This window comes from Panthera tigris, chromosome A1 (assembly GCF_018350195.1).
Source record: "Panthera tigris isolate Pti1 chromosome A1, P.tigris_Pti1_mat1.1, whole genome shotgun sequence".
NCBI lineage: Eukaryota > Metazoa > Chordata > Mammalia > Carnivora > Felidae > Panthera > Panthera tigris.
The window spans coordinates 6,100,385-6,115,522 of record NC_056660.1 but is presented as its reverse complement, the minus strand read 5'-3'; the positions used below and the strand labels follow the sequence as shown (position 1 = coordinate 6,115,522).

Here is a 15,138-nt window from a genome sequence, read left to right as displayed (position 1 = left end):
CTTCTCAAAAGAGAAATAGTTATGGTTCTTAACCTTCCGTTTAGTGCTTGATCCAATAATGGCTTCCATTGCTTTATTTCCCATACGTGTATCCTGCCTCCTCAACTAAATTAAATTCCATGAGTATTTGAGGATAGGGATTGTGGTTTGTTTCAGTTCTGTTTGGCCACAGGCCCTAACAGCCTCTCTGAGATCCTAAGTGCTCAGTAAATGTGGATTCAGTGCCATTGCTCCCTCAAAACACATTCAGGTTATGAGAAAATTCACAGCTGTCCCTAAGTGAGATGAGGAGAATTAATTGTTCAGTAAAGAGCAGGAGCCCCTCACCTTCCCTGGATTTAAGAAAGAAAAAAACCTTCATGATGGGTTAGTGATATCGGAGTTACCTTTAACTATTTCAGCCCTGGAATTATGGACGCCAAGAATCCTGCTTACGTTCATGTAATTGCTCTACGTTCATTTGGGAAGGGCTAGGAGACATCTGGTCGTGACGTGACCCCCAAAGTTCAACTTACCTGCTAGAAGTAGGTCATATTTTAAGTCTTCAGAAAAATCATATCTCCATATAGAGAGAATGCTAATTATAGCTAACATTTAATGAACGCTTACAGGCGAGGCGTGTGCTCAGCGCTTTATGCATGACGGCATCTTAAGCAGACTGACTTTAAGACATCATTTACAAATTGCCAATTGAAAGTGTACAGTTTCAGGAGTTTTGCAAAATGTACACCTGTACCATCATTACAACTAAGAATCTACTGAACCTCCATTTTTACTGCTGAGTAACATACCCTACTTCATGGATATACTAGTTCGTTTATTCATCTGTTGGTAGACATCCATTTTGGTGCTGTAATAAAGGCGCTTTGAACACTGTGTGGGCATGTTTTCATTTCTCTCCGGTAAATACACAAGAGTGCAATTGCCGGGTCCCCTGGGAAATAGGTATAACTTTATAAGCAATTGTCAAATTGTTTTCCAGGGTGGCTGTTCTATTGGATATTGCTACTAATAATGTAGGACAGTTCCAGCCACTCCCCGTCCTTGCCAACACTGGATATTGTTGGTCCTTTTCTTCCCCTCTTGTCTTCTACTATGGTAGAGTTTATGCAAAGCCACTGAAATTCACCTGAACGATTCTGCCAGTTTTTAAACAAATGTTTACTTATTTTTGAGGGAGAGAGAGCAAGAGTGCACGAGCAGGGGAAGGGCAGAGAGAAGGGGAACAGAGAATCCCCAGCAAGCTCCCCGCTAGCAGCGCAGAGCCTGACATGGGGCTTGAACCCACGAACTGTGAGATCATGGCCCGAACCAAAATCAAGAGTCAGACGCTTAACTGACTGAGCCACCCAGGTGCCCCAATTCTGTGAGTTTTGACGTTTACGGTTGTGTAGCCAAGACAAAGATCAGGGTATAGAAGTTTCATCACCCAAAAACATACCAACATGTTCTTATTTCGCGGATCCCTCTTCTCCCTCCTGCCCCTGGCAACTAGTGGTCTTTCTGTTCTTATAATTTTGCTTTTTCCAGAATGCCATAGAAATGAGATCGCACAGTATGGACTTCCTTCATTTAGCATCACGAGCTGAGAATCATTCACGTTATGTGTATCAGCAACGCACTTTCCATTTCACTGCATGGGAAATTCACCATTTTACGGCATGTGTTTCGGTCAATGTATGGATAGGTTTCCACCTTTTAGCAATTACAGATAAAGCCCCTGCAAAGATTTGTGCGCAGGTTTTTGTGGGAACATGCTCTCGCTTCACTCGGGACGGCTAAGTTGTAGGACAAGGGTGTGTTGAACTTTAAAAAGAAACTGTTCACCTTTTCTAAAACGACGGGGTCACTTGGCATTCCCACTAGTGACGTGAGAGTTCCAGTTGCCCCGCATCTTCACGTACGTGGTACTCCGTTATTTTTTAATTTTAGCCTTTTTAATAGGTGTGTAGTAGGATCTCATTGTGGTTTTAATTTGCAGTTCCCTAATGGGCAGTGTTGTTGAGAATCTCTCCATGAGCTTATCTGCCATCTGTCTATCTTCTTTGGCGAAATGTTTATTCACATCTTTTGCCCATAAAAAAATTGCTGTTTTGTTGTGTTTTTTTTTTTTTTAATTACTGAGTTTTAAGGGTTCTTTGTTTCCAGAGACAAGTTCTCGCGGGACTTGCAAATATCTTCTCCCAGTCAGTGTTTGTCTTCCGTTCTCGTAACAGTCTGTCAAAGGGCAGAAGTTCTTAATCGTGATAGAGTCTAACTTAGTCAATCTTTTCTTCTCTGCATCGTGCGTTTGGTATTATATCTAAGAAATTTTTGCTTCACACGAGGCCACAGAGGTTTTTCCCACATTTTATTCTACAGGTTTCATATTTAGATTTAGGTCTATGATCCATTTTGAGTTCATATCTGTATGGAGTTCAAGGTCTGAATTAGGGCTCTGCTCGCTTGGTTTTGCGTAAGGATATCGAATTGCTCTGGCATTATTTGCTGAAGAGACGATCCTTTCTCTGCTAAAATGCTTTCGCCCTTCTTTGGAAAATCAATCGCCCTTCTGTGTGTCAGTACCTTTCTGGACTCATCATGTTCTACTGATTTATAAGACTATTCTTTCTCCAATATCACAATGTCTTGATTATTGTGGGTTTAGATGTCTTTTTTTTTTTTTTAATTATTCTTTTATTTCTGGGAGAAAGAGTGTGAGCGGGGGAGGGGCAGAGAGAGGGAGACAGAGGGTCCGAAGCAAGGCCTGTGCTGTCAGTGCAGGGGCCGATGCGAGGCTCGAACTCACTAACTGTGGGACCACGGCCTGAGCAGAAGTGCGATGCTTCACCGACCGAGCCACCCAGGCGCCCCTAGGTCTAGCTAAGGCTTAAAATCACATAATGCATCTTCTATGCACTCCTTCATTCTAGTGCTTTTCCTTCTCCATAAATTTTAGAAAAAGTGTATTGATGTCTACAAACATCCTCCTGAAAAAACACATAACCTCCTGAGTGTGACTGACTCAGGAAGCTCCACTGAGGGCTTAAGAGCATGTACGATGACCATTCTAGTTTGTTCTTTAAAAGGACTACTGAATCCTTACTCCATGGGGGAGACAGACAATAAACAAGTACACAAACAAAAAAGAAAACCCCAGATGTATACCAAGGTCAAGTAGTGATCACTGTTCTGGAGAGGAAGGATCGGTGCCGTGTGGAAGGCAGGCCACAGGATGGTGCGAGTGGGAGCCAGGGGCCAGTTAGGAAGCCAGAGCTTGGCGAGGGAGAGAAGATTGAAAGTTCTCTTTTGGATATGCTGGAGTTGAGATCCCGTTTGACGTCCCAACGTGAAGTCGTTTGTTCACTCGTTCATTCACCCAGTAAGTATTTACGAGCACTGTCCTATGTAAGGCACGTTTCCAGTCGCCGTAGATGAAAAGACCGCCTAGAGGTGTTAGCTAACACTGTGGCAATCACACTGAATACCTAAGTGTACCCAATCAACACCTCTCACCCCGTAAGCAGGACCGGTGACAGGTCAACGGCATCTCAGGGAAAAACGACTGCCTGCCTGGAGTTTATCTTCTGGTGGGGTGGGGAGAAAGACCAAGCAAGCCGGAGTTAGTGGCGGTCAGTGCCATGGGGGCAAACGAGGCCCGGCTGAAGGGGACAGGGGAGGAGGCTGGGGTGGGGAGGCGGGGGGCAGGCTGCTACTTCACCGTGGAAACGAAGAGCCTCTCTGAGATGAGATTGGAGCAGACCTGACGAAGTGAGGGAGCGAGCCAAGCTGGGGAGAGCGGGAGACAGATGCAGCCGGAACAGGGTGTGAGAGCCGTGAGACAAGACACGCTTGGCAAGCTGGAGGAACGGCGCAGGACGGAAGGGTGACAGAAGACAGGTGTACGAAATGCAAACGGGGTTTGCATGCGGAACGGGAATAGCGCGTGAGCAAGGATGACGCCACAGTGTCGGTGCGGCCTGGACGGCCGGGAGGGAGGGGTTCGTGGCCACGGAGACGGTTACGTCTGTAAAAGGAGCAGGGTGGAAGGCGCAGGCCGGAGTCCGCTTCGGGTATCTTTGGTCTGGAGACAATCTGCAGTAATGAGTCAGATGCGGCGGGTAGGTCTGGACGGGAAATCCGGGAACCGTCGGCCTACCCGAGTCCTGAGCCTGGATGGTGCGTTCACCCAGGGCCAAGGGAAAAGAGGAGAGGCTGAGACGGTACAGGCTCCTCCCGGGGGGTTTCTGGTGTACAGGGGAGAGACAGACAACGGTCAAATATACGTGCAACACAGAGAAATAAAGCCAGGAACGGGCTGGAGGGCGACGGGGTGTATGTCTGTGCACGTTTCTCGTCACAGATGCAATCAAATATACGCAGCTGGACCCGTATATGAAATAGGCTGGATATGTCAATTTGATGGTTAACATATGTCATATGTCATATGTTAATATGTTTCTGTGTCATATGCCACATATATATATGTTACATGACATATGTTAAGACGTCATAAACATATGTCAATATGTTTAACTCCTCAAGTTTGGACAGGATCCCTCAGAGAACAGGGGTTGCTAAATTTAAAAATCTGAGAACTGAGCCCTAGGCGTTTCCAACATTTCCAGTGGAACTTGCCATAATGGGTTTTACTTTTTTGAAAAAAATTTTATTTTTTATTTGAAAGACAGAGAGAGAAGGGGGGAGAGAGAGAGAAAGAGACAGAGACAGACAGAGAGAGAGAGAGAGAGAGAGAGAGAGAGAGAGAGAGAGAAAGAATCCTAAGCAGTCTCCACGCTCAGCGTGGAACCGGTGTGGGAGGCCGGATCCCACGACCCTGGGATCATGACCTGAACCGAAAATCAAGAGACGCCTAACAGACTCAGGAGCCCTGGTGCCCCAGGGTTCTATTTTTTCAAATTCATGCAGGAGGCGGGTTGTCGACAGGGCGGCCCTCTCTCCAAGTCTCTGAACTGCCGTTTGCTCAAATCTTTAGACCAGCTTGGAGGTGTTCTCCTGTGTTCCTCAGACAACCGCATCCGAACCAACTGAGGAGCTGGTTAAAAATGAAGATTCCGTGTCCTCCCTGCGCCCCTGAACCAACCTCTGGGACTAGACCCAGAGAAAACAAACTGCAGATCATTTTCACGCCCACTGAGGTTGGAAGCCACTGCATCAAAGGCAGGGAGGAAAAACAGAAGGCAATTCGAGTGAAGGGAAATAGGAAGGCGGGTTAGGGTACTGACAGAAGTCAGACTGACTCAGTCTGTGGTCAGAGGGCAGCTCCTGAAGGCCCTGGGGAGGGAGCTCCGTGATCAGATCCCCGCGCTGTGCGGACGAGCCGGGGCGGCAAGACGTCATGTGGCAACACAGGTCTAGCTCCTAAATTACCCTCACTGCTCTGATCCGGCCTAGCAGGATTGGGAATTCCTTAGTTCTTTGAATGTTTTTATCTGAATGAGTTGAATTTTTAGGAAAAAAATTATGTCAGCTTTTTAAATCTTCTGGTTTTGTGCGAAAGGAGGGAGGAAAAAGAACTATTTGGGATAAAACAAATTGTTCTCAGCCTAAGACAGAATTACGCCTTATTCTAGAAATGGAAAGCTCATCATAATTCTTTCGATTAGAAAGGTGTCTATTCCACATCTATCATAGTACGAAGTGCAGCAGAGGAAAGAACCCGTATATACATCCTAAGTCATTATTCCACTACAGGGGTAGAATATATAGACATTATTAATGAAAACAATCACAGAGATTTATTTAGAGGCCACTTGTTAAGGCACATTTTAAAATAAAACACCTGTGTGTATATAAAAATACAGCTGACTCCATATTTTGATTTATGAAAAATAAATTTATTACATAACACCTTGTTTTTAACAATGTTCAATTTTTTTTTTAATTCAGAATACTTGTGTCATTCATGTAAAATAGTTTGATACAGTACATTGTATGTTATAGGTTTTTTTTTTTTCCTCAAAAATCCTAAGGCTCTCCTACTCCTTCTCCTTTGCTGAAGTAAGGGCACCCTAAACAACGTGCGAACGAGTTTTAAAAAGGAAAATTAACTGAACAAAAGTTTAATAGCACTACACCAACCAGCTTTAAAATCGGGACAGAATATCTGAATCGGATGCCGCACCTTTCAGAGGAAGTTATCATTCATGCTTTTTTCATCTTAAAGCATGCTCACTAATCAGCAACACCAACAGGAAAAATAAAACACTGTCTATGACAATCATTTCAGTTTGTTTGCTGAACCAAACAGGTTTATATCAATGACAACATATTTAATTACTATCAAATAGCAGCTTTAATACCAGTCAAGTCATAGATTGAAAATAAAAACGAACTTATAAGTTGGAAATTAATCTTTGGGAGTTTTGAAACCTTTCTGGAAAAACTATGTGGCTTCTGTACTTTCAAAAAAAACCCAAGCAATAGTCTTGGTCAAAAAACACTGATCAATGTAGAAAAATGAATCAACCCACTGATAAGACACTAAAATGAAAGGTGTACCAAAATAATCTCACTTTGCGTCTTGGTGATTTTGTTGAGTTGACATACGCCGTATGTTTCAAGTACCAGTTAAACTCGTGTGTGTGTGTACTATTGGTCAGAGAACGCTGTTACACTGAAAGAACTCACCACATACAACGACAAATGCTCGCCCTAGCACATTTCACAGCTTCAACTGCTACAGACTGTCACTGAAAACAATGCATTGGTCAGTCTGAACCATGTCAAGTAAACTATGGAAGTAGCAAATCCACAACACAAACTGTGCTAGCACTTTCTTTCAAGTCTAACTCCGAAACAGGTACAACCTGGAAGCCACTACCCCGGTCTGTGAAAAGTGGTGGAACTTGGCTACTGGACAGTCTGAGGATGTGAGCGCACAGTACACTCCCGTGGCCCATGCCGGGTTCCCGCAGGGAGCGGCACCGTCAGTCCCGCAGCACTAGCGACGGTGCACGGACAACATTCCAGCGCAGCTCAGTACCGGTGTGTCTGGTGTGAGTACTGTGGAGGCTGCTGGGAGGTAGCTGAGTATCCCATGCTGCTCTGTGGCTGTGATGTGCTTGGTCCAGGGTTGGGATAGGCAGCATGTGGATTGGAACGCTGGAAAATGGAGAACGAGGGAGACATGTGAGTCAGACGTCTCTAAGAGCCGGCTCCATCCCGAGCCAGCAAGGCTTATGCGTGTTTAAAATGTCACTGATTTCAAGGCAGTAAGAATTTCAAAGTCTTGTGCCATATACTAGCTCTAGACGGAACATGATGAAAACCCCCAATCTTTTAATATCAGCTTTTCTTCGTGGAGGTCAGAGTATCGCCAGCAAACAATATCAGGCTGAGTCTCATTACAATGCTGTGCAGTTCGTTGTTTCTCTAGAGCAGTAACCTCCCTCTTTAAGCCGTTTTGTACCTACTTGATAAGTAATCATTAATTTGCTCGAGTTTTTTATAAATGAACTTAGTGATGGACACACTAAGAAATTCAAAGCTAATTTACATGCTAGTTTCTTCGGTAGAAACCTCTCAACATGCTTGTGACTGAAAAATAGAAAAACAATGAACAGGGCAAGAAAAGGTACCACGGAGTAATTCTCTTTGGCATTTAATATTTTTATGCCCTTTAATGAATCTTATCTTCTGCTACAAGGTATATACACAAGTTCGTAATTATAGAAACGTAACAAGAATGGTATTCTCAATTCTAAAAAGAGCACAAAGGGAAAGAACAATGATAGAGTTTAGATTCCTCTGACTTTGACCTGTTATATTATTATTCCCATTCCTGCACCTCTCTCTCTCGTATTATTAGCTCCCAAGACAAATGTGATAACTGATTAACTGTAATTTACTACTTTCGTCTTTCAGAGCGTACTTAATAAATCATACAATCCGAAATTCTGCCAACCCTAGCAAAATAGAATTTTAAAAGAGGGGACACGTGAAATCGAAGTCACTACAAAAACCAACCACAATGAGAACACCAAGAAACAAAGAAGTGCAGCAGCATTTTCTTGGTTTCAGTAGCAAAGGTCCAAGCACTGCTCCGCTTCATTCTAAGGATGCCTTAGTGTGCAAACACACTCTCGGGCCAAGAAGGATGCACTCTTTCCATCCAGATAGGGGGAGAGAGATGTCTGAACAAACATCAACCCTCAGAGATGTCTGCCCTTGACGTCCCTGTTTTGTTCCTGGAAGAGAGCTGCTACCCCGGCAGAGTCTCAAGAATTTCCATGGTTCGGTGGACTGGCCCCCTCCTCAACCAAAGCGAAGAGCGAAGATCTTATTCCTGAACCGTAGTGGCAGCTCTGGGAAGCTCACCAGTTCAGTAAGATCTCCTTTTCTCTTTTGGTAGGTAAGTAACTCTAACTGGTCAAGCTTTCAGTATCCTCTCCACCCTGAAACCCGGCTGAGTTGGCAATATGATCAGAATGAGCAAGGAGGTGGAATACGATTTTCAAAGCAGGTCTTTCTGCAAAGGAACTGACGATGTCACTCGACAGGATCCACAAGCAGGCAGCCTTGGCAGTCAGATCTGAGTCTGTGTCCTGGGTCTGCCCCCGGCTCGGCAGGGGAACATGTGAAAGCTATGGAACCTCTCTGAGCATCAGTTTTCTGAGATAATGATGAAATAATGTAGGTTTCATGCTTAGTATAAAAGCTAGCAGAGTAAGCACCCAACAAGCTCTTACCATTACAGTCACCACCAGCATCACCACCACCACTTAAGAGGCGCTTACTAAGGGGGCGCCTGTGAGGCTCAGTGGTGAAGCGTCTGACTCTTCATTTCGGCTCAGGTTCCTGAGTTCAAGCCCCGAGTCGGGCTCTGTGCCGAATGCTCGGAGCCTGCCTGGGACTCTCTCTCTTTCCCTCTCTCTCTCTCTGCCTCTCCCCAGCTCACGTTCTCTCTCTCAAAATAAATAAATAAACTTGGGTGCTATGAATGCTACTACGACTTTTGACGGCAGGAATGATGATGACGACGGTAAGAGTGGTGACATCCGTTACGGACTCAAGGCAGGCCCGCCGCCGTGCCTCAGCATACGTTCTTTCGTTAAATCGTTGTTACGACTTGACACTTGCCACTGTCCATTTCTGCAAATGAGAAAACTGGGAACACCTGAATGACTTACTCAAGGTCACCCAAAGTCAGTGGCTGGGCTGGGATTTGAAAGCCTGTGTGCCTAATCGTTACCGGTATACGGCTGTCTCAAAACAACAGACAGGGCTGACTGAGCTGCTGCTGCAAGTTAAGGCGCTAGGATTTATCACGTCTACTCTTACGACAGCTACCAGTTAGACTTGGCTACTCTCATTTTACAGATGAAAAACTAAAGCCGGGAAATGTCCCATTGTCTGTCCAAGGTCACAGAGTTGATAAAGGGCGTAGTTTAAGTTCGATCATTCTAGGCCTGTCTGGTTCAAAAGCCAGCTCCCTCTACTGAATCAGTCAGTATTTCTCCATGCCAGTGACACTCGTGTCAGTGTCATTTCCCCAGGTACGTAAAAGTCAGCATTTTTCTTAATTATATTGCATTTCCCAAAGGTCACAAACCCATATACAAGTATGGATATGGCAAGCCAAAACAAAACACACTAGAAATACCTGATAGTCTGAGGTCATGATTAGTCCACCTGAGGTAGTGGTCGGAGGGACAACTCTCACTTTTTTCAACGGGGGTCCCTGTGTGTGACTGCTGTCTTGATTCCCTGGGTGACCAGTTCCATTAGTATGGTTATTGCCCTGCTGCTGCTGCTGGTTCTTCTCAATTGGTTAAACAGAAAAATAAAGTTCAACTCAGAAGGAGAACCAAATACAAGCAAAATTATCTTCACGGTCACACTGGCCACAACGAGAGGCAGGAAATGTACTTTAATACTTACTTTGTCTCCTTTGTCATCAGGTTCTTCTTCTGTCAAAAATTCTCGTTTGGGGTAAGGGATCTGACAACCGGCAAAAACGCTGATCACAAAAAAAAAAAGGAGAAATGATTTCCAGTATGCTAATAATCGATATTTCAGATCCTTCATTTTAATCTTTTAAGGTGGACTTTGCCTCCGTATTTGTAAAACCAGCACCCTTCCTGCAGCTGTGAAGAGATGACTCTTCTAACCCGTGACATTACAGCAGGCCGTGGGAGGGCTTTTCAGAACTGTATAAAAATAATCGATCATCGAATATGACTCAACTTCCTTCTGGCCCAGGCTTACTCTTGATTACTATACCCGAAATGTAGAGGCCAGCTGCAACGTCACTGCTCTTAGGGAACGAGATCCGCAGTTGGGAACACAGAGTGCGAGTGCAAGCGGTGAGCGGCCTCGGGGAGTCTGAGGGAGTGGCAGCACCCACACGCGACCCGCCACCAAGTAACGGGGGTGCGCCTGAAACTAGAGCCGGCAACGTCTCGCAAAGCGAGACACGGCCACAGACGCCTAAATGACACCTCGGTCATCAGAGCTCATTTCTGGCTTATTGTGGGGATTTCCTCAGGTCCTCCCGTCACAGGAGTGGCAACTTGGAGTTGGTAGCTAAAATAAAGCACGCTCCGAAAAACTCCACGGTGCTGGTGAATTAACACATGGGTCACTTACTCTGATGTAGGAAGCGGATCTTCTAAGAAGTAGGGATCCTGCATAGCCTGTTCTGAGGTAATTCGCTTAATTGGGTCCATGGTAAGCAACTTCTGAAGCTGAAACCGTAAGTCATAAAAACGTTACTGCGTTACTTCCCGTAGTCATCTCCTCGGACACGTGTGCGAAGTGTATGTTTTTTGATGAAAATGCCCCCATTTGAAGGTATTTATTCCCCCAAATTAACAACAGGAAAACTTATTTTCTATTTAATGTAGTAATTCACATTTAGTCATTCTAATAATCATGATCTTACTTGGTTCTCCTTTCAGAAGTAACTAAACGTATGCCTTCCTCCAAACCAATGATCCACATTATCTAAACTGCTTTGCCCGATTTAGGACAGAACTAAATTCTTGTCTTTTCTATTCTTTTTCTATTAAGGGGAAACATTATTATAACACAAATAATAAAACTAGCCATGTGTGGCTATTTAGATTTAAATCCAAATTAACTAAAACCAAATTAAACTAACAAAACAAAACAAAACAATTTCTCAGTCATATCAGGTACATTTCTAGAGCTCAAGAGACACATGTGGGTAGAAGTTACCCTATGGGATAGCACAGATCATCAGAGAAAGCTCTCCTGGCCAGTGCTATCCTAGTCTAAATAAATATGATGCTTGATACAGAACTTGTAAAGTACAGAGGGGTTATGAATGGGAGCCTCCAAGGTTACTGCTTGGGTCAAGTCCTGACTTGACATTTATGAGCCGAGTGACTCTGGACAAGGTGCTTACTCTCTTTGTAATCCCATCTGTCAAAGGGAGATTAACAATCGTGCCTACTACCAAAGGTTTGTTTTCAGGATTAAATGAGTTAATGTATGGAAAGCAAACATAATGGTACCTGGCACAAAGACAGTAAGTGTTAGCTGCTATTATTATTGTTATTGTTACCTTGCTACCTAGAGAAATGTCGCACTCACGTGAAAATTCAGTATTTTTTGGTTAAAACACAGTTGACCGAAGACTTTACGAACTAACATATTTTATTTTATTTTTTATTTATTTTAGAATGTTTGACTTTAACATGTGATTTAAGAGCTTATCTAAATAGTGGTCTCTCAGCTTCTCCTCTTTGATCTAATGCGGTGGTTTTCAGACGTCAGAGTACATCGGAATCACCGCTCGCGCACTTCCGAAAGCAGACCTCTGGCCCCGCTCCCAGAGCTATGACTGGGATGTCTGGGCAGGGGTCCGAAGAGCTGCCTTTCCACCAAGTTGCCAAATGACTCTGGTGCGGTGGACCAGAACCACTCTTGAAAACCAACAGACGTGCTGAGACTTGATGGGAGAGGGCACAGAGGACAGAAGGACATAAAATATTCAGAAATACAGAAGAAATGCCAGGATGGCGAGATTTAAATTTAATTTTGATGAGATTTCAGTGGAAGTGCAGCTTCATTTTTAGAGTTGAAAGGAAAAGCACGGATTTGCCATTTAAAATAGTCAACAGTTTTAACGGAGTTACGTCTGAGTTTTCAGATGGGCCCACACAAGGTAGGTCACCCCAGCAAAAATGAGCAAATAAGCTGCAAGGGAAGTCTCTCTCTGGGATGTCAGTGGTGATGGTTGTGAGAGCCACTCCAGACCATATCAAAGAGCCGCAAACTGGGGGGAAGGAAGGGCAAACTGTGACTGTCAGTCTACCACTATTACCATTACTTTGCTAGAATAAATAATCCGTATGTTGAAGGATCTAACTTACCTTCCTATTTGGGTCCTATTTCAAGTACGTTATAAGAAACCATTATTTGGATAATAATATATTGTGTGCTAATAAGATAGGTTAAGTACTGCTTTTTAAGTTGCTAATAAGATATGAAATATAGGATATAGGACATGATATAAAAATAAGTAGAAGGTGTAGGAGCAGAAGCAGTAGACAGAGAAGAAAAAGCAGAAATAGAAGACATGTTTACAAGTGGCCTGGTACTGTAATAAAGGAAAATATAATCTTTTCAAGGCAAAAAAAAAAAAAAAAAATCCCACTTAATGAACTCAGTTAAAAATACCGGGAATAAAGGATTAAAAGAATTTTAAGCCAAATATAATACAGCCTGCTCCCCCAAATTTCCAAGTATGTTACATAACTTTCTTAAAAACATAAAGCTGAAAATCACTTTTAATTGTAATGATGTAAAAGTGGAAATTAAATTGTAAACAAATTTAAATTGGCAATAGTTGAATATAATCTCATAAATTATGATAGCGCATGGATTCTTTCAGTTTCTAGGTCAAATTATTTTTCCATTATACAGTAATAAATCACGCAACTCTCATTCTTCCAGAAAATGCAACTAGTGCACACCATCACTGAAGGACTTCTAATACCCCAGTCTGTAAGAGTATCTTGGGAGTTAAAAATTTTATAAACAATCTTTCAAAGATTTGAAATACAAAATAACCTGTAAAAATTATTTCTGAGCAGTGGGATGGTTTTTCTTTTAGATTCTTCGAAATATTTGGAACTTTTAAATAACTGATGAAAACCAATAAATGTAACTTTAAAAACGTTCTCGACAGCCTTGGTACAAAGACAACCTTTAGAAAATCTAATATAACTGAACATTAGTCTGTTAAACCATGTTATGGGTTTGCAAAAACAAATATTTTCATGCCTTTACTAATATGCACCAACCAGATGTCTGCATTTACCATTAAAGTACTCTAAAAATAAATAAATAAATAAATAAATAAATAAATAAATAAATAAAAATAAAGTACTCTAAGAGTGCTAAGTAACCATATAAAGTGACCCCAAAAAAACCTCTGGTTGGGCTAATCAAGGGGAAAAAAAAATTATTATTGTTCTCTAAAGCTTACCAAGTGGAATGCTTTACTATCTGGTTTAACTTTATGTTTTTCCATGTACTTGATAAGGCTGCAGTTGGTATACCTGAAAGAGAAATACTATGAAATACTTATTAGATTTTGAGGTTAATTTTACATCGGCTGAGGCTTTTCCAAACATTTTAATAACAACCGGTACAGAATATGTATAAAAAATGGCGTTATCGGCATAGCATTAGATCAATTTCATGTTTCATTCATGCACACTAGTCACTTACGAATGGATACCACTGATTAAACACAAAATAATTTCATAAATAATATATACTGAATAGCATTTTTTATATGACTCTTATCTCAATAACTACAGGTCAAACGTTTAATTCAATCTTTTAATATAAAGAAAATTTTTTTTACATTTGTCACAGGCCTATAAACTGTCCTCTCTCCCAATTCTCTGATCTTGCATTGCAGATAAATGAAATATTCCTTCTTCTCTGCTAAAGCCTACGTAAAATGACTACACAACCCAGGTGGGGAGGCAAGTCAGTGCTAGCAAGGCTGGGTATTTCAGTCTCTTACTGCTTCAGCTAATGATACTTTCACTGATGCAGCTTCCAGAAAGTAATAGGTACCGAAAGGGTTTTTTCCTACCCAAATCAGCTACTAAAATTAGCTGTTTATCTTCTTTATATCATGTAAACATCTTGAGCAATAAAGAATGCCACAATGTAAAATATTTATTAAGTAAATAAGTAAAATTGTTTGTTAGGATAACCTTGTGTTCCGTATTCTGTCGAGTATTCGATCTTATACCTAAGTATTGTGGGAAAGCAGAAATCAAAAAAGGGTCTACTTTCTTTCCAACTTACGTATTTCTTCTGAAATCTTTCATTAATGTTGAATGTTCGGGCATCTTTTTTATATCTTCCCAATCTTTATCTGTGGAATACATTGATAACATTTTATGTTGTCTAGGTTCCTGTTCTCAAGAATTTTAACAAGAGTTACCTCAATTTTTATTACACGCCATACACTTTGACCTTCCATGAAAGCACAGATCTCAAAGAATTGACTAGCTATAGAAACATCTAATCTTGACCTGTAAATACAATTCTCATTCCTTGCATAGCATTAGATCTCTATCTTTTTGAGTTTATCTTTTTAGTGCCTACTTTCCATAGAATTTACTATCAGTTACCTCAATTTCTTTTTTACCTCAATTTCTATAAGTAGAGGGGAATAAGCTATTAATAAATATTTCTATTATCAAATCATTCTATTTCTGTTTGTAAAACTACTTTTTCCCCTTTTCCACTCAATACCTTGGTTAAATCAGCAACCAATCTCTTCAATGGCAAATGTAGTATCTTTTCCCTCCATAGCTATAAGATGCACTTTAAAAAAAAAATATGACCCTCCTTACTTTCACTTTATTAAATACACTGCTTTACGTCAGCAATCAATGTAAGCGACAACAATTGTCTGAAATAGAACAGGGTAGGATATAACTAGTATGCAAAAAAGTCAGCTGATGGCTTGGCTAGTTTCAATAACAGTAACAAAAACAACCCCAGCTACTAGGTACATTAGGTGGAAAAGGTTTCAGTTAGTTCTGCTGGCCTTGGACTTTTACTGAGAGACTACCACGTGCCGTAGGACAACAGGTAGTACAACAGGTAGCTTAATAGCTACCGTTATTTTTTAAATGG

General features: G+C 41.9%; 1 protein-coding gene across 9 annotated transcripts in view; it reads right to left on the bottom strand.

Moving 5' to 3' along the window:
- CDK8 (cyclin dependent kinase 8) overlaps positions 1-15,138 on the bottom strand; it is a 120,124-nt gene that overhangs the window by 1,766 nt on the left and 103,220 nt on the right. For 7 of the 9 annotated variants that reach the window (XM_042986621.1, XM_042986896.1, XM_042986960.1 and 4 more), the window contains 6 exons: positions 14,299-14,368; positions 13,460-13,532; positions 10,591-10,688; positions 9,883-9,961; positions 9,605-9,763; positions 5,822-7,104 (listed from right to left, as the gene is read on the bottom strand). In XM_042986621.1, the coding sequence (XP_042842555.1) occupies positions 6,979-7,104; positions 9,605-9,763; positions 9,883-9,961; positions 10,591-10,688; positions 13,460-13,532; positions 14,299-14,368 (605 nt within the window). In that variant the 3' untranslated portion in view covers positions 5,822-6,978. Of the gene's footprint in view, positions 1-5,821; positions 7,105-9,604; positions 9,764-9,882; positions 9,962-10,590; positions 10,689-13,459; positions 13,533-14,298; positions 14,369-15,138 lie in introns of those variants that run through there. The other 2 variants (XM_015540103.2, XM_042986730.1) reach the window with 2 other exon arrangements.